The sequence below is a fragment of the Heterodontus francisci genome, chromosome 26 (assembly GCF_036365525.1).
Source record: "Heterodontus francisci isolate sHetFra1 chromosome 26, sHetFra1.hap1, whole genome shotgun sequence".
NCBI classification, from domain to species: Eukaryota; Metazoa; Chordata; class Chondrichthyes; order Heterodontiformes; family Heterodontidae; genus Heterodontus; species Heterodontus francisci.
The window spans coordinates 60,937,363-60,961,541 of record NC_090396.1 but is presented as its reverse complement, the minus strand read 5'-3'; the positions used below and the strand labels follow the sequence as shown (position 1 = coordinate 60,961,541).

The window sequence follows — 24,179 nt, the reverse complement described above, 5'->3', positions numbered from 1 at the left end:
GATTGCGCAGCTTGGTGGCGCACAGCTGGGAAGCCATTTTATTCACTTCCGGCGATGGGCTCTTAAAATCCAGCCCAGTGCCACAGTAAAGGACATCACGGAGAGGTGCAGTATATTCTGCATGCAGAAGGGAGTGAGCCAGAAGTTGTAGTACAGGTCAATACCAATGACCGAGGATGGGTATTGAGGTCCTATGGTCAGATTTTCAGGAACTAGGGAGGAAGTTTAGAAAGTAGGACCTCGAAGGTTATAATCTCTGGATTATTCCCAGTGCTGTGCGCCAGCGAGAGTAGAAATAGGAAGTTGGGGAGGATCAATGTGTAACTTGAGGTATGGTGCAGAAGAGAGGGCTTCAGACTCTTGCGGCATTGGGACCAGTTCTGGGGCATGAGGTGCCTATTTAAAAAGGATGGGTTGCACCTCAACAGGACTGTGACCAATGTGTCCTTGCAGGGATGTTCACGAGTGATTTGGGAGGGTTTAAACTAAGTTGGCTGGAGGAAGGGCCAAGTGCTGGAAAACAGGATTAGAATAGTTCCGAAGAAGGGTCACTGACCCAAAACGTTAACTCTGCTTCTCTTTTCACAGATGCTGCCAGACCTGCTGAGTGGTTCCAGCATTTCTTGTTTTTGTTTCAGATTTCCATCATCCGCAGTATTTTGCTTTTATATTAGAATAGTTGGTGCTTGATGGCTGGCACAGACACAATGGGCCAAAGGGCCTGTTTCTGTGCTACATAACTCTATGACTCTATGAGAATAGAATGGCAATTAACATAAAAGGGAACCCAAAGATCTTCTACCAACATGTAAATAGAAAGCAGGTAGTAAGAGGTGTGGTTGATTCTATTGGGGACAAAGAGGGTGATATATGCTTAGATGCAGGACAAGGCTAGAATACTTAATTTGATTAGTAAACAAAGTACTCATTATTAGTAGAAGCCAGGATGGTAGAAGTAATGGATGAGGTGAAAATTGATGGGCAGGATGTACTGGAAAGGCTGGCTTTGGTTAGAGTGGATATGCACCTGGTCCAGATGGTTTGCATCCCAGGTTGCTAAAGAAAGTGAGGGTGGAGATGGTGGAAGGGCTTACCATAATTTTCCAATCTTCCCTAAATAAGGGTGAGGTGCCAGAGGCTCATGGAATAGGAGATTTCAATGTCAGCTTGGATAGAAAATTGGCTTAAGGAGACAAAACAGCAAGTTGTCGTAAATGGTTATTTTTCAGACAGTGGATGGTAGACCGTGCTGTTCCCAAAGGGTGAGTGCTGGGACCACTCCTTTTTTTTTGATATATGTAAATGACTTGGATATTGGAATACGGAGTAAAATTTCAAAATTTGCCAGATGACACCAAAATTGGAGGTGTGGCAAACAGTGACTATGATATTGATGGACTATAACAGGACATAGGCTAGCAGAATGGACAGACAATTGGCAGATGGAATTTAATAGAGAAGTGAGGTGATGCATTTTGGCAGAAGGGATAGGGAGAGGCAAGTTCTGATAAAGGGTCACTGACCTGAAACGTTAACTCTGTTTCTCTCTCCACAGATGCTGCCAGACCTGCTGAGTATTTCCAGCATTTCTTGTTTTTATTTCAGATTTCCAGCATCTGCAGTATTTTGTTTCTATATAGGGAGAGGCAAAATATACTTAATGGCATTGTTTTAAAGAGTGTGCAGGGACAGAGGGATCTGGGGGTTCACATGCATTGATCTTAGAAGTTGGCAGGACATAGAGTGGTTAGTAAAGCACATGGGATCTTGGGCTTCATAAATAGAGGTATTGAGAACAAAAGCAGGAGAGTTGTGCTGAACCTATATAAAGCTCTGGTTAGGCCACAACTGGAGTATTACGTCCAGTTCTGGTCATCACCCTTTTGGAAGGGTGTGAGCACCCTTGAGAGGGTGCAGAGGAGATTTACCAGAATGGTCTCAGGATTGAGGGATTTTAGTTGCAAGGTTAGGTTAGATGCTGGAGTTGTCCTTGGAGCAAAGAAGATTGAGGGAAAATTTGTTAAAGGCATACTAGATTATGACAGTTTTAGATACGGAAGACAAAGCAAAGCTGTTCCCATTAACTAATGGTATAAGGATAGGGGGCACAGATTTATGATTTTGGGGGATGTGAGGAAGAACTTTTTTTTTTAATGCAGCGAGTAATAATGACCTGGAGCTCATTGCCAATGACAGCGGTGGAAACAGAAATGACCAATGATTTCAAAAAGAAATTGGATGAGCACTTGACGGAAGAAAACTTGCAGGGTTATAGGGATAGAGTGGGGGAATGGGTCTGACTGGATTGTTCCACAGAGCGCCAGCATGAACTCGATAGGACAAATGGCCTCCTTCTGCACCATAATGTCTTTGAGCTGAATTTTACTCATAGGCTGCAGGTCCCGATGTCAGGACTGGCAGTGGGTGCAGCTTCCGTTGGGGCAATGAGTGACCAGCCAAACATGATTGAGTGGCAACCAGCCAATTAAGAGTCGGGAGTTGCGAGGACTGTCCGGTGAGAGGAAGGAGGCTGCAGTAGAGGCGGCGAAGGTGGTGTCGGGTTCACAGGTGAAGGTACATTCTGGAAGCAAGGGATTGTTTGTCATGTGGAATAAAGATATGAATTGCTCTCCCTATGTCTCCTTTTTGTTGATAGCTGTTGTGGCTTCATGTTGACCCTGCCTCTCGAGGTTGGGCAAGAGGGACCAAGGCTGAGTGCTCCACACTTCTGCCTTGCCACTGTGCACTAAAGTGCAGAAGGAAGGAGGCGGCAACAGGACTAAAAGGTAAGGCTTGATTTGTGCAGTTCCAGAGGTGGTAAGGGTAATGGGAAACATGAATGTATAAAGGCATCTCAAGACTCCTTTGTGCCTTTTCTGCTGTCCCTTGAGTCCTTCATCTTGCAATGCCTGGGTAGCAGCCTCCTCTGCATTCTTGTCATCAGAGGAGACATTGCACTCCATAATATCCTCAGTGGCTAGCACTTCCCTGCTCTAACGCCAGGTTATGCAATGGAGAGCAGACCACCACAATATGCAAGACCCTCACTGGGGCATACTGAAGGGGTCCACTGGATCAATCCAGGTAATGGAATTTCATCTTGAGCTGAATAATGGTCTGCTCAATGGTTGTCCCATGGCAGGTGTTGTATTTCTCCTCTGCTTTCGTGCATGAATTCCTCACATGCATCAGTAGCCATGTCTCCAGTGGGTACCCCTTTTCTCCTTGTATCTAATCCTGAAGATTCACAGGGGGACTGAAAGTTTCTGGCCCTTGGGACCGGCAAAGTATGTAGGCATGTGGCTGCTTCCGGGAACCTTGCACAGACCTGCAGGATCCATTTACAGTGGCTGCAGACCAGTTGTACATTGAGGGAGTGGAAGCCTTTCTTGTTGATTAAGGGTGCTGGCTGATCTGTGGGAGCCTTGATGGCCATGTGTGTGGTCAATGACCCCCTGCACCAAGGGGAATACAGCAATGGCCCCAAACCCTATAGCCCCCTCTGCTTTGGATCGGTGCAGAAGTACATATAGTTATCGCCCCTCCTGAACAGGGCATTGGTGACCTCCTTGATGAACTGATGCACCACAGACTGCGAGATTCAACATATCTTCAGTTGATCCCTGGAATGATCTGGTGGCATAGCAGTTCAGTGCCACGGTGTCCTTCAACAACACTGGCATCAGCTGCCCACCAAGTCCCATGGGGCTAAGTCTATCCTGCATTCTGGTGCATAGGTCAGTGACCACCTCCCTGGAGAGGTGGAGTCTTTGGAGACACTGCCACTCAGACATCTGCAGGTAGTTGCACTTTGTCCAGTAGACCCTCCCTCTTCTTCACACTGGAGGCTATTGGCATCCCCCTCTGCATCCTTCTCCAGCCTCCTGAGGGTCCCCAAGTTGTTGCCATGCCCCTGCCCATGCTTGAACCTCCCTCTCTATGCTGCTGTTCTTCCTCAACCTGGGCTCTGAAGCCAGGGTGAATGAGGCCCATGACAGGTTGGCTCTCCCTGAGCCCAAGGCCCTCACAGAAAATGCACCCCCCCCTTCCTCTCATTGTCACATCTTCTGAGGTGATACTGTCCTGATGGCATCCTGGTATGGTTTCTCTGCAGTGCATTCTTTCCACTCCTAACAGTGGTTCCTGATGCTACCGCCCACCCCCCACCCTTGCTGTCAAGCAACGCTGCTGTTCCCGATGGTTTCCTAGTGAAACCAACACTGCTTCTGCCTCACCGCCTCCTTTAACCAGGTGAGGCTCTGAAGCCCCCGATTGCCATTCGTCATCAGTTAAATCTGACCCAGTGAATAAAATGGCTGTCAATTGGACTCTTGGATACCTTTTAATTGCCTTCCCACTGCATGGATGCACAAAGTCTGCCCTGCAAGTTGGTTGCTGACAGTAAAATGGGTAAGAGATGACTCCCATCCCAATTTTTTATGGCCTCTCCCACTGCCTCTATTCCCATTTCCAATTGTCTCAAAATTCAGCCCTACAAGAGCAGGTCAGAAGCTGGGAATTATGCAGCAAGTGATACCCACAATCATGAACAAATAAAACAAATCTGGAACATTTCATTGATACCCACAAATATGAAAGTAACATCAGGATTTGCTATTTAATGTCTAAGGTTTCATATATGGTGTTGTATTTCACTGACTTGTTCTACATGCAAACTCAACTAAAGGTGCATTAGCCAGTGCCTGATTTTGTGCTTAATGTCTATGTCCCAAGCTATCAAATGGACAGGCTTCCTAATTTTACTTGGATGAGTGAGTGCTTGACAAGCCAATGCCAGAATCTGACACTTTGGGCAAGGCTCCCATCAAAAGTAAGCATTGAAGTGTGTAATCAGTGATGCTTGTTTAGTAGGCCTCTTAAAGGGAGAGAATAACTACTTTCAACTTTGTTTTTGTTTTATTTTTGTAATTTTGGCTGTATTTTGTCCTATGTATTAATTGGTTTTGCTGGTTAGCAATATAGTTTCTCATTTCTGTTTTCTCCCAGTACTTTTGCTTCAACGTGGTTTCTTTCAAAGGGATGGGTATACATTTGGGAGTCCTGAACATGCCAAATAATTGAAATGACGAAGCGGGAATTGAGAGATTTCTATATTGAAGGTGCAATGGCCCTTGAGGTGTTCTGGCCACACCTATTAATACTTCAGGGCCTGCAGCTGAACATGTTTATAATTGCTTCCTGCTTCACAAGAGAGGCTGCCAGAGTTGTGGTCAAGACTTCATGATCTACACAAAGCATCTGGATCCAGGAATGGTTTTTCCTGTAGAAATGAAAGTTACCACTGAATAAATCTTCCATGCAATTGCACTGTTCCAAGCAAATCCAGGAGACACTTTCCGCATGGGTATAAAAGTTTCCACAATAGTGGCCATTTGTCATAAAGCTTTCGCATTAAGGAATCTGCTTTTGTATTTATTCATGAGGAAATTTCTTCAAGGTGAATGATGCAAGGTTATAAGCTGTAGCAAATGCTGGCAGAGATTAGGTTGTTTCGTTTTATTTCTTTGCTTGATTTATCTTTCTGCACATTAACTGCATAAAACATTTTGGTTCCTTTTTTAAAGAATAAAAATAAGGAATTAATCTTGTGCAGAATATTGTAGGGGCATAATTTTTCCACAATACAAACCAACTGCTTCTGTAAAAGTGTAAGCATTAATCAAGCATACATGTATTTGAAGGCACATTTGAAGGTATCTTGAATTTTAAATTTGAGTAATAGCTGTTTATACTAAGAGTATAACAATTCAACGCTTTAAATGTTTCAATACCTGCAGAATAACCCAGTGTCCATTTACAGCTGCTTCCTCCAAAGCTTGTTCTGCCACTATCTCCTGTCCCTGACCCAATGATACATTATGAAATTTGCCATTGTTAATAGTAAAACCCAATTTCTTGCCTATTGGAATGTAAAGCAAAAAATTAATATTCCGCCAGCATCAAGTGTATAGAGCACATATATTATCCCAATGGTACATTATGAAATTTGCCATTGTCAGAAGTAACGTTTTCTGATTGTGACGATGGAAACATCAAAATCAATGCACTCTCATTGGCAACAGGTTCACTAAATATATACTATTTTACAGACAGTTAATATCTACCAAACTACTTTAACAGCAATTAGTTTGAGGACTATAAACAGTGATTGAGATATACTAAAACAATTATAGTTCATTCAGGATATTTATGTGATAATAGACAGAAGGGATGGTGGGCAATTAAAATCGTTCAAGTTACTCACCCGCTGGGAACTGCTGGTTGCTAACAAGTTTGTATTTTTACCCTGCTGGCCTGAATGGGCGCCAAGGACACCTGCCCAAAGCTGACAGGATTTTTTTTTTATCATGGGCATGTTGAGAGGGCAGTTAATAAAGCATACAGTATCCTGGGTTTTATTAATAGGGGCATAGAGTACAAGAGCAAGGAAGTTATGTTGAACTTGTACAAAACACTAGTTCAGCCTCCACTGGACTATTGTGTCCAGTTCTGGGCGCTGCACTTTGGGAAAGATGTGAGGGCATTGGAGAGAGAGTACAGAAAAATTCACGAGAATGGTTCCAGGGATGAAGAATTTCAGTTATGAAGATAGATCGGAGAAGTTAGGACTCTTTTTTTTTCCTTTTGGAGAAGAGAAGGCTGAGAGGTGATTTGATAGAGGTATTCAAAATCATGAGTTCTCTGGACAGAGTAGACAGAGAAACTGTTCCCACTTGTGAAAGGATCGAGAACGCGAGGGCACAGATTTAAAATATTTGGTAAGAGAAGCAAAAGTGACATGAGGAAAAGCTTTTTCATGCAGAGAGCGGTTAAGGTCTGGAATGCACTGCCTGAGAGTGGTGGAGGCAGGTTCAATTGAAGTATTCAAAAGGGAATTAGACTCCTTTTATGAAAAGGAAGAATGTGCAGGGTTAGGGGGGGGGGGGGGGGGGGGAAGACAGGGGAATGGAACTGAGTGAATTACTCTTTTGGAGAGTAGGTGTGAACACAGTGGGCTGAAGGGCCTCCTTCTGCACTGTAACAATTCTGTGATTTGCTGGTTAGACAACATCTGGAGTATGTGTGCAATTCAGGACATAGCTGCAACCTTTACTAGTGATTCTGAGTAAGAAACAGCAATGAGATCACTCCCCTTCCCTTCCCTTTCCCCCCCCCCCTCCCCGCCCCCCAGGCCAAGCTAGTGTGGGCATGAATCGGGGCCAAAAAATGCCCACAAATGTAAATTTAAAATATTTTAAACAATTCTTTGTGGGGCCATTAAGAGCAAGATTGCACAAGAACTTTTGGACTACAAATTGGATTACCCCGATTTTTGGGCGTAGGATTCACGATTCACTATCTGTTGGAGGTGCGTACTATGTAAATTTGTTACTTACACTTTATTACCATGATTGTAGTGTAGGGCCAAGTGGGTTCCTTGCTGCTGGCTACCTCTTTGCTGTGTCTTTCCTGGAACTCCCTTTCTAACAGCTCTGTTGGTGTTCCTCCACCCCAGGGACTGCAGCAGTTCAAGAAGGCAGCTCACCACCACCTTCTCAAGGGCAATTAGAAATGGTCAATAAATGCTGGCCTAGCCAGCAATGCCCACTTCCCCCAAACGAATAAAAAAATGTTAGTGCAGGGCCCATGTTTCAACTCAGTGCTTTGTCGTTGTAAAGTGACACGTAAATTCATTGCCTGGACCTGTGTGGTCTAAATTAGAGATTCTGGTGTCACAGCAATTGATAGGGCTGTATGGCGTCAGGATAGCACACCTTCTGAGGCTTCTGCTTAAAGTAAATTACCTTTTGTTTCGGCGGACCAGGGGACTGCTGGGTAAGTAAATCCTATATATTTGGGCAGTGGCTAAACCCGAAACACTTCAAGTGTAGTGTCTCCCACCCATCCTCCTCCTCTAACCAAAAAAAAAAGGACTCTTGTGTGGAGGGTTTGGTAAGGTAAGGTTTTCCTTTTTTTAAAATCTCTGTTGTCAATTTAGTGCGGAGGGGATGGAAGCTCGGGCAGTTGCATGCTCCTCTTGCAGGATGTGGGAGGTAAGGGTCACCACTTGTGTCCCTGCTGACTTCACCTGTGAGAAGTGCACCCAACTCCAGCTCCTCGCAGACCGCGTTAGGGAACTGGAGCTGGCGCTGGATGAACTTCGGATCATTCAGGATGCAGAGGGGGTGATAGCGAGTAGTTATAGGGAAGTAGTGACACCTAAGTTACAGGATAAAGGTAGCTGGGTGACCGTCGGGAGGGAAAGGGAATAGGCGCACAGTGCAGGGATCCCCTGTGGCCGTTCCCCTCAATAATACGTATACCGATTTGGATACGGTTGGGGGGGGGACGACCTACCAGAGGAAAGCCACAGTGGCCAGGTCTCTGGCACTGAGCCTGGCTCAGAAGGGAAGGGGGGGAGGATAGGAGAGCGATAGTGATAGGAGATTCAATGGTTAGAGGAACAGACAGGTGATTCTGTGGTCGCGAACGAGACTCCCGGATGGTATGTTGCCTCCCGGGTACCAGGATCAGGGATGTCTCGGACCGAGTCTACAGGATTCTTAAGGGGGAGGGGAAGCAGCCAGAGGACGTGGTACATATCGGTACCAATGACATAGCTAGGAAAAGGGATGAGGACCTGAAAAGCGAATATCGGGAGTTAGGTTGGAAGCTGAAAGGCAGGACGAGCAGAGTAGTATTCTCAGGATTGTTACTGGTGCCATGTGCTAGTGAGGCTAGAAACAGGGAGCGAGTGCAGCTGAACACGTGGCTACAGAACTGGTGTAGGAGGGAGGGATTCATTTATGTGGATCATTGGGATACCTTCTGGGGAAGGTGGGACCTGTACAAGAAGGACGGGTTGCATCTGAACTGGAGGGCCACCAATATCCTGGGCGGGAGGTTTGCTAGAGCTCTTCGGGAGGGTTTAAACTAGTTTGGCAGGTGGATGGGAACCGGAGCCATGGATCAGTGGATGGGGTAGCTGTTGAACAGGCAGATACAGAGTGCAGAGAGTCTGTGAGGAAGGTTAGACAGTTGACAGGGCAAAGTTGCAGCCAGTATGATGGGTTGAAGTGTGTCTATTTTAACGCAAGAAGTGTCAGGAATAAGGGTGATGAATTTAGAGCATGGATCAGTACTTGGAGCTACGATGTTGTGGCCATTACGGAGACGTGGATATCACAGGGGCATGAATGGATGTTGGATGTTCCGGGGTTTAGATGTTTCAAAAGGAATAGGGAGGGAGGTAAAAGAGGTGAGGGAGTGGCACTGTTAATCAGGGATAGTATCACAGCTGCAGAAAGGGAGGTCGTCGAGGAGGGTTTCTCTACTGAGTCATTATGGGTGGAAGTCAGAAACAGAAAAGGGGCAGTCACTTTGTTGGGAGTTTTCTATAGACCTCCCAATAGCAACAGAGACACGGAGGAATAGATTGGGAGGCAGATTTTGGAAAGGTGCAGAAGTAACAGAGTTGTTGTCATGGTTGACTTCAACTTCCCTAATGATTGGAACCTCCTTAGTGCAAATAGTTTGGATGGAGCAGTTTTTGTCAGGTGTGTCCAGGAAGGTTTCCTGACTCAATATGTAGATAGGCCAACTAGAGGAAAGACTATGTTGGACTTGGTGCTTGGCAACGAACCAGGCCAGGTGCCAGATCTCTCGGTGGGAGAGCATTTCGGTGATAGTGATCACAACTCCCTGACCTTGACTATAGTCATGGAGAGGGACAAGAGCAGACGGGATGGGAAAATATTTAATTGGGGGAGGGGGAATTACAATGCTATTAGGCAGGAACTGGGGAGCATAAATTGGGAACAGATGTTCTCAGGGAAATGCACGACAGAAATGTGGAGGTTGATTAGGGAGCACTTGCTGCGACTGCTGGATAGGTTTGTCCCGATGAGGCAGGGAAGGGATGGTAGGGTGAAGGAACCTTGGATGACGAGATGTGGAACAGCTAGTCAAGAGGAAGAAGGAAGCTTACTTAAGGTTCAGGAAGAAAGGATCAGACAGGGCTCTAGAGGGTTACAAGGTAGCCAGGAAGGAACTGAAGAATGGACTTAGGAGAGCTAGAAGGGGACATGAAAAAGTCTTGGCGGGTAGGATTAAGGAAAATCCCAAGGTGATCTACACTTATGTGAGGAACAAGAGGATGGGCAGAGTGAGGGTAGAGCCGATCAGGGATAGTGGAGGGATCTTGTGCCTGGAGTCGGAGGAGGTAGGGGAGGTCCTAAATGAATACTTTGCTTCAGTATTCACTAGTGAGAGGGACCTGGTCGTTTGTGAGGACAGCGTGGAACAGGCTGATATGCTCGAACAGGTTGAGGTTAAGAGGGAGGATGTGCTGGAAATTTTGAATGATATGAGGACAGATAAGTCCCCGGGGCCAGACGGGATATACCCAAGGATATTACGGGAAGCGAGGGAAGAGATTGCTGCGCCTTTGGCGATTATCTTTGCGTCTTCACTGTCCACTGGAGTAGTACCGGATAATTGGAGGATGTCAAATGTTGTTCCCTTGTTCAAGAAAGGGAATAGGGATAACCCTGGGAATTATAGACCAGTCAGTCTTACGTCGGTAGTGAGCAAATTATTGGAGAGGATTCTGAGAGACAGGATTTATGATTATTTGGAAAAGCATAGTTTGATTAGAGACAGTCAGCATGGCTTTGTGAGGGGCAGGTCATGCCGCACAAGCCTTATTGAATTCCTTGAAGATGTGACAAAACACATTGATGAAGGAAGAGCAGTGGATGTGGTGTATATGGATTTTAGCAAGGCGTTTGATAAGGTTCCCATGGTAGGCTCATTCAGAAAGTAAGGAGGCATGGGATTCAGGGAAAGCTGGCTGTCTGGATACAAAATTGGCTGGCCCATAGAAGTCAGAGGGTGGTAGTAGATGGAAAGTATTCAGCATGGAGCTCGGTGACCAGTGGTGTTCCACAAGGATCTGTTCTGGGACCTCTGCTCTTTGTGATTTTTATAAATGACTTGGATGAGGATGTGGAAGGCTGGGTTAGCAAGTTTGCCGATGACACGCAGGTTTCTGGAGTTGTGGATAGTGTGGAAGGCTGTTGTAGGTTGCAACGGGGCATTGACAGGATGCAGAGCTGGGCTGAGAAGTGGCAGATGGAGTTCAACCTGGAAAAATGTGGTGATTCATTTTGGAAGGTCGAATTTGAATGCGGAATACAGGCTTAAAGACAGGATTCTTGGTAGTGTGGAGGAACAGAGGGATCTTGGGGTCCATGTCCATAGATCGCTCAAAGTTGCCACCCAAGTTGATAGGGTTGTTAAGAAGGCGTATGGTGTGTTGGCTTTCATTAACAGGGGGATTGAGTTTAAGAGCCGAGAGGTTATGCTGCAGCTCTATAAGGCCCTGGTTCGACCACACTTGGAATATTGTGTTCAGTTCTGGTCGCCTCATTATAGGAAGGATGTGGAAGCTTTAGAGAGGGTGCAGAGGAGATTTACCAGGATGCTGCCTGGATTGGAGGGCATGTCCTACGAAGAAAGATTGGGGGAGCTAGGGCTTTTCTCGTTGGAGCGTAGAAGGATGAGAGGTGACTTGATAGAGGGGTGCAAGATGATGAGAGGCATAGATAGAGTGGATTGTCAGAGACTTTTTCCCAGGGTGGAAAGGGCTATCACCAGGGGGCATGATTTTAAGGTGATTGGAGGAAGGTTTCGGGGAGATGTCAGAGGTAGGTTCTTTACACAGAGAGTGGTGGGTGCGTGGAATGCGCTGCCAGCGGTGGTAGTAGAAGCAGATACATTAGGGGCATTTAAGCGACTCTTGGATAGGTACATGGATGATAGTAGAATGAAGGGTAGGTAGTTAGTTTGATATTAGAGTAGGTTAAATGTTCGGCACAACATCGTGGGCCGAACGGCCTGTGCTGTACTGTTCTATGTTCTGGCACATTTTTTTATTCATTCATGGGATGTAGGCGACACTGGCCAGGCCAGCATTTATTGCCCATCCCTACTTGCCCTTGAGAAGGTGGTGGTGAGCTGCCTTCTTGAACCACTGCAGTCCATTTGGGATAGGTATACCCACAGTGGGGTTAGGAAGGGAGTTCCAGGATTTTGACCCAGTGACAGTGAAGCAACGGCGATATAGTTCCAAGTCAGGATGGTGTGTGACTTGGAGGGGATCTTGCAGGTGATGGAGTTCCCTTGTATTTGCTGCCCTTGTCCTTCTAGTTGGTAGACGTCACGGGATTGGAAGTTGCTGTCTAAGGAGCCTTGCTGCATTGCATCTTGTAGATGGTACACACTGCTGCCACTGTGCGTCGGTGGTGGAGGGAGTGAATGTTTGTAGATGGGGTGCCAATCAAGCGGGCTGCTTTGTCCTGGATGGTGTCGAGCTTCTTGAGTGTTGTTGGAGCTACACCCATCCTGGCAAGTGGAGAGTATTCCATCACACTCCTGACTTGTGCCTTGTAGATGGTGGACAGGCTTTGGGGAGTCAGGAGGTGAGTTACTCACCTCAGGATTCCTAGCCTATGACCTGCTCTTGTAGCTGCGGTATTTATATGGCTATTCCAGTTCAGTTTCTGGTCAATGGTAGCCCCTAGGATGTTGATAGTGGGGGAATCAGCGATGGTAATGCCATTGAATGTCAAGGGGCGATGGTCATTGCCTGGCACTTGTGTGGCGCGAATGTTACTTGCCACTTATCAGCCCAAGCCTGGATATTGTCCAGGTCTTGCTGCATTTCTACATGGACTGCTTCAGTATCTGAGGAGTCATAAATGGTGCTGAACATAGTGCAATCTGAACATACTGGGGATGCTCACATGGGCTTCCTTCTCAACAGGATGAGCTACAGTGTGTCCCAACAAAATGATGCTAGACGCTGTAGGTGGTGCTATGGAAATGAAATTTGCTCCTCTTTAGCCTGCTCTGCCCCAATCTCAACCCTACTGCACCCACCTCCCAACAAATCATGGGGAACCCACAGGATGGCATACCAGCTGTTCCCACACACTCACAAGTTCAGTGGGTACGCGAATTTATGTCTCTTCTGTTGACTTCCTGCCAAGAATAGATTAGAATTTGGCTGGCAGAATTTAAATGAGGCCTATGAGTTAAAATATGCTGAGCCTCAAAATTGCTGCAATGAGTGATTTTAAATTGACATCAAAACTGACATGTCAAAAACTGTCTCACAGTTAAAATTGGGGCCAGAGTATTGTATCCTTCCACATACATACATGAGTTAGTTGCCTTGTCGAAAGCACCTACCCAATGACTCAACATCCTTCAGTGGATCAACTCCTGGTGAGAGAATAAAGAATATTGGAATGGAAGGACTGCTTTCTTCATATGATTTTGCAAATTCCATACTACGACCCTCCACATATTGAGCTCCAAGCTTCTCCTCCACAAAGCCACTGTAAAATTCCAAATAACATTGTATGATATGGTTAAGCTTTTGAAATTGAGTCAATTGAAATGATCAATATTGGGATTCATGACTTCTTGTTAGGTAAGGTTATCAAGGACTATGGAGCAATTGCAAGTTAGTGGAGTTGAGGTACTTATAATCCATGATCTGATTGAATGGTGCAACAGGCTCAAGGGGCTGAATGGTCGACTGCTATTCCAATGTTCCTATGTTGACTTATTCGAAAATTAAAGAAAATGGCAAAGCAACAAAAATACAAATCTTGAGTATTGCTGAAAATAGAGACATTTTGTCGAAGATTTTTATCTTGCACTCATCAGGACAATTCACAAGAATATCAATGTAAGGGAAAACAACAAATAAATACTGTGTAAGAAGAGAGTGCTGATTTGTTGGCAAGTGGACTTTGATTGGTAGAGGTGTTGCCATGGAGAATGCACCAGTTTATGGTGACTGATGGTTAGTTGCCAATCTTTGTTTGAAATTTAAACCAGGCAGCTTGTCTGTGATTGGTGAAAGCTTTGTCCTGAGGAATGAACCAGCGAATGGCTGTCACTTATTTTGTTTAGCTGAAACAGGAACAGTGCGGATGCATGTTCTTTCTGTCTGTAAAGAACAGGGCCCTGTGCATTAATATATGTAACTTCCAGTACGCGCAAATGAGCCACACTGTGAGCCCGACTGACAATCTTAAATTGGTTGTCAGCGTAATTCTTAGCACACTGAGTATTATTTGGCAAATGTTGTCCAATGACGGAATCACATCTAATGTTGGACACTGTGTTTTGCAAGCACAGGCTGGTTGGGTATGGCCTGTACCTTGCTTGTTGCAAACAGCGGAAGGGTCATATTGTTTGATACGATCCGCCAATCTTTGGGACATGCGGCCTATATACCTAGCATTACACTGGCATTGAAATTCATATATCACATTACTTATTTGTGTGATAGGCAGAACGTCTTTTTAGCTTGACGGCAGCATCCTGTTAGCGGCGAGCACTACACGTGTTGCTACTGCATAGTAGAAATGTGAATCAGCTAGCTTCAGCTGTTGCTCAAATATTTGGGATACTTTACGCTTCCAGGGTAATCTGAGGTAGACTGGGCACCTTTCAGGGCCGCAAATGACGGCCTTAGGCTGGTTCATAAGTTTGCACGATATACAGTGAGAAATGATCTAATCGGGGTAGCCGTTGTCACGCAGGGTGTCTTTGATTCACCCATTTCAGCATCATGCTTGCATGATGAGCAAATGGCTCAGGTCCTATTTAGGAGGTTGCCAATAAGGCCAATCTTATAGTGCATGGACCGGGTGTATTGACCAGTGAAGGTGGACTTGTGGTGGACTCTGGGAGAGAACCCTTTAGCAGATTTCTCAACTAGTACGTCAAGAAAAGGCAGCTCATTTGACTGTTCCATTTCAAAGGTGAATTTGAGCGCAGGATGAAGCCCATTAAGATGTATAAGGAAATTATTACATGCAGCTGAGGATTCAAATACAGCAAATGTATCATCCACATATCAGTAATATGCAAGAGGTAGGAAGTTAGGTGTCATTCCCTCGAAGACACATTTCTCATGGAACCCATGAGAGAGCTGGGCCTACAGGTGTCACATGGCAACACCATCTATTTGGGCATACATGGTGTCATTAAAACTGAATTCAACTGTGCGAGTTGCCAAGTTCATAAGTAAAATGAATACCGATTCATGCAATGGTGGCGGGTCTAGATCGCCATGATCTAGTGCTGCAGCACAAATATCTATGGCTTCCTTAAGTGGTACATTGGTGAATAGGCTAGCAATGTCAAATGAGCACATGGACACAGTCAGTTTTAACGACACTATATATGCCCAAATAGCTGATGTTGCCATGGGATTCCCTCTTCCCATACAGTATAAAGTTGTTGTTTTTCCTTACATTGGTATTCTTGTGAATTGTTCTGATGAGTGCAAGACAAAAAGCTTCGACAAACTGTCTCTATTTTCAGCAAAACTCAACTACCAAATGACTATTTATAAAAATACGAATGGCATCCAATGAACACTGGAATAGGAGTAGAACATTCAGCCCCTTGATCCTGTTCCTAATATTTTTTAAATGATGAAAAGCTAGGAACAGTGAAGGTCGAAAGATTTAGGAGTTCATGTACATAGATCATTAACAGGTAGCAGTCAGGTACTAAAAAGGCTATGGGAATGTTAGCCTTTATAACTAGAGGACCAGAATAGAAAGGAGAGGAATAGTGATAGAACAACAATTATGGTTCACTCAGAATATTTATGTGATAATAGACAGAAGGGATGGTGGGCAGTTAAAATCGTTCAAGTTACTCACCCGCCTGGAACTTCTGGGAGCTAACAAGTTTGTATTTTTAACCTGAATGATCCTGAATGGGCAGCAAGGACACCTGCCCAAAGCTGACAGGATTTTTTTTTTTATCATGTGCATGTTGAGAGGGCCATTAATAAAGCATACGGTATCCTCGGCTTCATTAATAGGGGCACAGAGTACAAGAGCAAGGAAGTTATGTTGAACTTGTACAAAACACTAGTTCAGCCTCAGCTGGAGTATTGTGTCCAGTTCTGGGCACTGCACTTTAGGAAAGATGTGAGGGCATTGGAGAGAGTACAGAAAAGATTCACAAAAATGGTTCCAGGGATGAGGAATCTCAGTTATGAAGATAGATGTGAGGGCATTGGAGAGAGTACAGAAAAATTCACGAGAATGGTTCCAGGGATGAAGAATTTCAGTTATGAAGATAGATTGGAGAAGTTAGGACTGTTTTCCTTGGAGAAGAGAAGGCTGAGAGGTGATTTGATCGAGGTATTCAAAATCATGAGGAGTCTGGACAGAGTAGACAGAGACAAACTGTTCCCACTTGTGAAAGGATTGAGGACACAGATTTAAAATATTTGGTAAGAGAAGCAAAAGTGACATGATGAAAAACTTCCACGCAGAGAGCAGTTAAGATCTGGAATGCACTGCCTGAGAGTGTGGTGGAGGCAGGTTCAATTGAAGCATTCAAAAGGGAATTAGACTGTTTTATGAAAAGGAAGAATGTGCAGGGTTATGGGGAGAAGGCAGGGGAATGGAACTGAATGAATTGCTCTTCCGGAGAGCCGGTGCGGACATGATGGGCCGAATGGCCTCCTTCTGCACTGTAACAATTCTGTGATTTGCTACAAAGCCCTGGTTAGACAACATCTGGAGTATGTGTGCAAGTCTGGGCATCGTACCTTAGAAAGGACCTATGGGCTTTAGAAGGAGTGTTGTGTGGATTCACCAGAATGATATCAGACCTCCGAGGGTTAGATAATGACAAGAGATTACATAAACTAGGATTTTATTCCCTGGAATATAGAAGGTTTAAAGTGTGATCAGATTGAGGTTTTAGGATTCTGAAAGGAATTGATAGGATAGATAGCAGGTGAGTTTGGGACAAGGGGACCTGACCTTAAAATCAGAGCCAGGCCATTCAGGCGAGAAGTTAAGAAACACTTCTTCATGCAAAAGGTGGTAGAAGTGTGAAACTCTTTCCCAGAATAAGCAAAATATTCTAGCAGAATTAATAATTTTAAATCTGAGAACAATAGATTTTTGCAAGTCAAGGGAATTATGGAGGCAAGGGGGATTGATGGAGCTATGATATAGGTCAGCCATGATCTCATTGAATAGTGGAAAAGGCTCAAGGGGCTGTATGGCCTGCTCCTGTTCCTATGTTTCTCAACAATCATGGAATATGACTGCACATAGAATACTACAATGCTATTGTTGAGTCATAGGGCCATTATGGCACAGAAGGAGGCCATCCAACCTATCGAGTCCTGGCTCTCTGTAGAACCATCTAATCAGTCCCATTCCCCCGCTCTATCCCTGTAGCCCTGCAGGTTTATTTCTCTCAAGTGTCTATCCAATTTTCTTTTGAAATCTTTCCTCATCTCCCCTTCCACCACCCTCCATTATCTTCTAGCTTCCTCAGTTATATCTACGATGTTAGAAAAGCTATGGTATAGGGTATATTTTCTGCTCCAGTGTGCAAAGATATGATGAAGCTGCTCCACATTTTTCATGGGCTAAGGTAAATTACACAATGGGCCTGATATTGCTGCAATGGCAGGTTTGGTGGTGAAAGTCATTAATTGGACTTTTGAGCTTCCCATTAACATGGACAGGTTTTCAGCAAATCATGGACCTCGTGGAATACATGGCTGTTGGCTTATTTCTCATACCGACCACATAGCACTACAAAAAGCTGAAAACAGATGCCAGTAGTCAGATTGAGATTTGGCACTGGGAGGTAATTCTCCATAACTATTGAAATGACCCTAAAGATAAACTTTAAAAAGTTAATAACATTTTAAAAAACCGTATGAAAACCTTTATAAAAGGCAGTACAAAGTAATAAGTGCTATTTGCATTTCCTCTTTCCCATCGAAATGTCATAAAACTAAATCAAAAAGAGAACTCAGAACTTCGGTGACAAGGACCTGCAGGCCTTCTTGGACGAAGTGAAGTGGTGATGAGAGTTACTGCTGGGGACCACAAGGACTCCCACAAAGCAAATCAGGTAACTTTGAGGGAGCTGGTGGAGACCTGAACACCAGGTTGATTGTCCCATGGAGAACTAATTTTGCATGAGTATAATGACCTGAACAAGGCAGGCAAGGTAACCACTTAGTGCTTCAATTAGAATTCTATCTTAAAATTACAAAAGTTGTCTGCTTTTTTTGAAATGCTAGCCCACAATTATCCTTTTTTCAGTGCTTGTAGGGTGGGGGAAGGTTAGCTGGTTCTCTGCTTCTTTAAATCAGAATTCAAAGACAAGTAAGCCATAAAACTTAGTTGCCAGGGGAGATGGCCTTTTCACAGTGGTCAAATAATGAATTTGACTGGTACTTTTCTGCTGAAAAGATTCAAATGCTTGAAAAAGAGCTCCTCAAATTACATAACGTTGTTTCAGTTTTCTCGCCGCTAAGCCAAGTTGGCCCAAGGCGCACCAATAGCGTGCACATTCAGGAGGTGAGATCCCGTTCCTGAAGAATATAAGCTCTCATGAAAACAGTGCCCTGAAAGTGCAAGGATACCATGGTGCAGTCACTGTGCAGAGATATTCATGCCACAAGGTGAGTATCAAAGTTGTGGCAGAGTAGGAGAGGGTGCTGATGCAAAGGAGGCACTTGACCTGGCTTCCTTCTCGGCACACATGGGAGTCTACCCTCCTCTCCAATCAGCTCCTCGCACATTTTCTGTTGCTGCTCCAGAATAATCCTCTTCGTCAATGACCGCCAAAGCTCAGCATCTTCGTCCAGCTGAGCAGAGCTTGGAGGGTCCTCTGCTCTCCACTGGGGACTCTCCACTGCTGTCTGTGTCTCCAACACCTGCTCCTGCTCACTTGTGATTATGTGACTCACTCTGTGACAAGCTAATTACCTGGTTTTGAGCCCCACTGAGGTCTGTGTATCTAAGCTGATGGAGGTTGCATGTGGGTCGTGTGATAGTACTTCCTCAGGGTGCACGATCGCTTCTGAGGAGTCTTCTCTTCCAACATCAGTTCCTGAGTGATGCTTGAATGACGTGTGAGAGATGAAAGACATGTATTAGAACTGACAAAGCTGCTGCATCAGGTTTGAGTCTGTAAGTGCTCTCATGGAGTTGGCCACCATGCTGGAAAGCATGACCTCCAAGGTCTGTGCTAAGGCATGTACCAAGTTGGAGCCAGACGCCTCCGTGCTCCTTAACAATTACAGCAGGCTTTCTGGCAGGCCAGACAATACACCAAGCATTTCTGTGTGTATGCTCATTGCCTGTTACTGTACAGTGCCCCATTGAAATCCTCATCTGAGCCTTGGTAGCAGAACTCATGTGTGACCTCGTCCTCTGGGGAGCTGGCACCAGTGCTATCCTGTCCCCCTGCCCTGGCTGCAGCCCACTCGTGCCCGGTAACTTACCTCATACAGATCCCACCTGTATGCTACCCTCTAAAGTTTGTGCAGTGCCAGTATCTGAGATGGTGGCAGCAAGTGTGAGATCAAGTGACAGTGTTTCTTCTTCATCATCTCTTGTTCCTCTTGCACTTCAGACTCCAGGGCCAATTGTTGACCAGGCGGCAGTTCTTTGGCTTCTGAAAGGATAAAAGCACAAGGGTAGGATTGGGTTGAGGTAAGGAGAGGAATGCGAGAGGTGCATGCTTACACTACCTGCAGCGTGTAAAACAGAAGAGATTATGGGATGAGGGGGAAGTTGGATGTGAGAAGGTGGATTAGGTCAGTACATACCGTCATCTTCTATGGTTTTAGCCCTGCTACTGACCACGGCCTCAGTCATGACCACACTAAAGATTGCCAGCACAGTCTCCTCCATGGGGATAAGGGCATGCAGCTGTGCCTGCTCCCCACCGGTTAGGTGCTACTGCCTCCGAATATGGACCACCCTGTTCTGCAAGAAGGAGGAAATTGTGCCAGTGAGTGTGGTGCAAAGTGATTGGGTAATGTGGCTGTCATGGTTGACTAGCTGGCAGTGTGTGCATGCTATGAGATGTGAATGTAAGGCTTGCAGCAGTGCTAGGTGTCTGAGGTGAGGCAATGAATGTTGGGTTTGAGTTGTGCTTGATTGAGACTGTTGGAGGTGACCGACGGGGACGGATGGTGAATTGAGCTGTGTGTGAGGCTAGTGGTACACTTGCAAGAATATGGCATGTGAAGATGCATTCACTGACCTTGAACACTCGTGTAAGGTCATTGAACTTTTTTGCAGTACTGCATCTGGATCTCAGAGCTAGACTTCCAGCATTGACTGTGACAGCTGTCTGCTCCCACTGCCTTCGTAATGCCTGTCTGGAGGGTCTCCTGGCCCCCTGAGGGAAGATGACCTCTCTTTTCCTGCCCACCTCCTGCACCAAGGCCTCCAGTGCTGCATTGTTGAACTTTGAGGCACACTCTCTGACCACTTGCCCCATTTCCACTCCTTCTGATCATAAACTCTTCCACAATAACTTTTATCACCTGTTGTATCTATAATGCGCCTGGCCTTTAAGTAGTGCAGGCTGGCTTTAAGCAGTTCAGGCTAACTTTAAGCGATGCTAGCCTTGCACAAAATTGGGCTCTCTGCTGAGGCATGCAGCCACTCAGCAGCACAGACAGGACTGAACTTCACACCACTACCATTATAATTCGAAGGCAGCATGAAGTTTGTGCTTCTGGCACATAATCTTCTTAATAGAGGCTGTTGGAGGTGAGTGAAGGGGATAGATTAATCACAGATTGCGATTGAATTGAATTCAAAAATTGAGTTTTTAACCCATCTTTCTTTTCTTTCACAGGCAGCCACAAAGTTGCACAGGTGCACAACTGCTTCCTTGGTGAAGTGCAGTCTGTGCATGAAGAGGTCCTTAGATATTGCCTAAAAACACATTTGTTCCGCTCTCTGGGGTTTGGGGGTGGTGATATTGGGCTGAGTGAGTGTGTGAGTAGTGAGTGATCAATTCAGCCTCGAGCCACGGTGTCTCATTTGACATTCTTGGTCCTTCTGCTCCTCCGCTACATTGTCTATAATGATCAAAGAAGTGGATTGCACTGCGTTCACCATTTTATGAGTGTCACATTGGGTGCTAAAAATTATTGCCTTCCAACTCTAACAGGACTCTGGATGGGAAGACTGGCAAGAAAAGTCTGTCAAAACAGATAAAACAAATAAAAACCTTTCCTGAAAAATAATTTCCTCAAAAGCAGTGGTAGAGGAAAATTGTTTTTTTAAAATATTCAAATAACAATCATATTTATGATAGCCATGACATCATTTCTAAATCAAAATGCCTTTTTGTTAGGAATGCCACAATTAAAATATGTAATGGTAATTGTGAAATAACGTGGTCATCCCACTGATGAGGAAATCATTCATACATACCTTGCAAATGTGTAATTTGTGAGTTATAGGCCTTGACTTTATCTCTTGCCCACCAACGGTGCAGGCATAAAGGACATGCACCCAAGTCGGTGGAGTCCTCTTTAAATATGCAGATATTTAGAGGGAGTGGGGTGGAATTGAGACTATTTAAATCTGAGCCCTGAGTAGGGGAACAGGATCTAATCTGGCAGGAACACGAGCAGGAGTGCTCCTCCAGTTTCCATAAGGAAAGCTTGGGCCTCTCCAGCCCAGGGTAACCCTCATCCAAAGAATGTGATTCCCGACCCAGAGACCTCACTGCCACTTATCTTGTGCTAGGGACTGTTCCCTGTATCCCTGCAGCTGCCTTGGACTTTATTGATTGCAACAGTGGGGAACTGCTTCCCACAAACTTCCCCAATGTTTTGGTTGTGAAGTTGCCAGTAGGCCTGAAAATGAGGCATGGCTATTACAATCAGCTAAGCCAGCCTACTGTTGCTCCCAGACAGTCACATCAGTCATTTTGCTATGTTCCCACTTGGAAGTAACAATTGAGGCCATAATTTTCTTTGTTTAGAGGATGAAACATTTTCCCAAGTTACCCACTGGGAATCCTCCACTAACATGAATATTTATTTTCAAGTTAGTGTACATTATGCAACAATACACAATCAGACTTGGTACAGCACCTAACAGCATATGTCATTCTGTCTGGCCTCATACATCGCATCATGCACAGTTTCTCCATTGGCCCTTTATTTTTCCATTCTTGTGGTAATTTTTCCTTCTCTGGAGCTTCTGACTCCACAATTTTTTTCCAACGGTTGGCTGAACCTGCTACATCACTATCCAGATTCTTAAACTGCTCCATTTCTGCCAAGACCTTTGAAGCAAAGTTCATAGAATTATACACAATTTCCAACTATACACACATATGCATGACAAATAGATAATAACATTTTGCTTTGTCAACAGCACATTAAACTGACAAAATAAATGGCTTACTTTACCTTCCTTGGTTAGTATTACAGAGAAAAGTAGGCCTGGAGATCCTCCACTTAAACTGTTCCATATAATTAGGTGGGAAAGTGGCCTCAATAGTGGGGGATGTCAGATGTTGAGGCTTCCCACTGCCTCACCTCCCCAGTCTTGATTTTACCCTCCCTGCTGGAACTGCCAATGTCTGCCCCTTCCATGTCCGCTGCATGCAAATGCTGGTGAGGAGCCATAGCCAGGTTTCCAGGCCATTTTCCTCCCATCTGCCCTCTAACCAAAGCTCCTTGGGACTGCCAGGTGAAGCCTAGTGAATATCGGTAGGAATGTCCCAAACTATGAGATTGCAGGCTTTGTAGTGCTCTTGTAGTGTGCTTTCACCCTCTAATTTGGCCCCAAACATCTACCTTAGTTTCCACTGAGGCCTGTAAGCTTGAGAAAACTGTTTCTTTGCAACACTTTTGCCCTTTAAGTGCCCCTTGCCTTTTCAGGTGCAGCAGCAGCAGTTACATTGCAGATCATCTGCATTTTCCAGGAGGAACTAGTGGGCATTTGCTGGTGTGGATACCATTGGGGTCATGGTAGGGTTGGGGCAGCAGGCAGAAGACCCAGGGCTGGATTTTATCCTGCCTTTGGAGAGGGGAATAGAGGAGGGGTGGGGGATAAACAAAATGTCATGGGGTGGTGTCAGGTGCTGTGCCTGTTGCCTTCCCAACGCCATGGAATTTAGTCCAGGCCAGGGAAGGCTGAAGACAGCCTTCTCACCCACAGGCCAATTAATGGCCACTTAAGGGCCTCTTTAAACCTCCGCTTCCTTTTCAAAAACTTCGGAGAGGCCCGTGATGCGTGGAGACACCACCAGGTGAGACCTTATGACCTCCTAGCAGGTTTGGGGGTTCTCTCCATTGGGGGCAATCCATGGCCAATGGAGGGCCACCATGGCGACGATGACCCCCCTTGCAGCAAGAAACCACCACCGGCGCCTTCACCAACTTCCCTCCACCCACCACCTTTCTGGAGCCTGCCTGACTGGCCCCATTGAATCTGATCCCACTTAACTGTGTCCCAAGGCCTTCTCCTTCTTTATCACTGCAGAATTCCTGCAGTACTGGCTGTGGCCACCTCTCCTGGAGAAGCTGCTGGTACTGCAGATCTGCCGGCCTGACAACCTCTGGAGGCGGGAGGTTGTCCCTTAAAGGGACAGCGTCCCCAATAATGGGCAGTTAATTGGCTGCCTGCCATGGAATTCCACCAGGGGACCGACAGAGGGCCAAGGCAGGGTGGCCCTCCCCCAACTCCCATCTTCTAGCCTGTCACAGGGATAAAATTCAGTCCCCATTCTGACCCTTTGGAGTGGGAAAAGGAAATTCTACCCTGTAATGTCAACCTCCGTTTGAATCTAATAAAGCTTTGTTTCCATTCAAAGACAGCGCTAGCGATGGAATTGAATGGCAAATAAGTGCATCAAGTGCATTCGATGGCCCCACAATACTGATGCTGAACTTTACACCAGTTAGGAGGAATGCATGTAAAGAAAATTGAGTAGGTTTAGGGACATTCCCTTGGAAAGTAATGCTTACTAGACAAAGGCCTTGGGAACATCTAGACCATGAATGTGAAACAGTGTGGCTACTTGCTAACTTATCAATATAGGTGTTATGCGACATCTTTATGATAGCTAAGTGTCATTGTAGGTCGATGGAGTGACAGACTGACACATCCTTCACAGGAAGAAATGTTTTATGTATATATCTAAACATTTCCTTCTTATCAAATTAACTGAAAAACGAAATTAAAACAGAAAGTGCTGGAAATATTCAGCAGGTCTGGCAGCATCCATGGAGAGAAAAGCAGAGTTAACATTTCAGGTCTGTGACCTTCCAT

At 45.3% G+C, this 24,179-nt stretch overlaps 1 protein-coding gene across 1 annotated transcript in view; it reads right to left on the bottom strand.

The window, feature by feature from the left end:
* LOC137384384 (dynein axonemal heavy chain 17-like) overlaps positions 1-24,179 on the bottom strand; it is a 1,056,876-nt gene that overhangs the window by 46,806 nt on the left and 985,891 nt on the right. The window contains exons 71-73 of the mRNA XM_068058353.1: positions 21,992-22,185; positions 13,255-13,403; positions 5,793-5,920 (exon numbers count right to left, since the gene is read on the bottom strand). Of these exons, the coding sequence (XP_067914454.1) occupies positions 5,793-5,920; positions 13,255-13,403; positions 21,992-22,185 (471 nt within the window). The remainder of the gene's footprint in view (positions 1-5,792; positions 5,921-13,254; positions 13,404-21,991; positions 22,186-24,179) is intronic.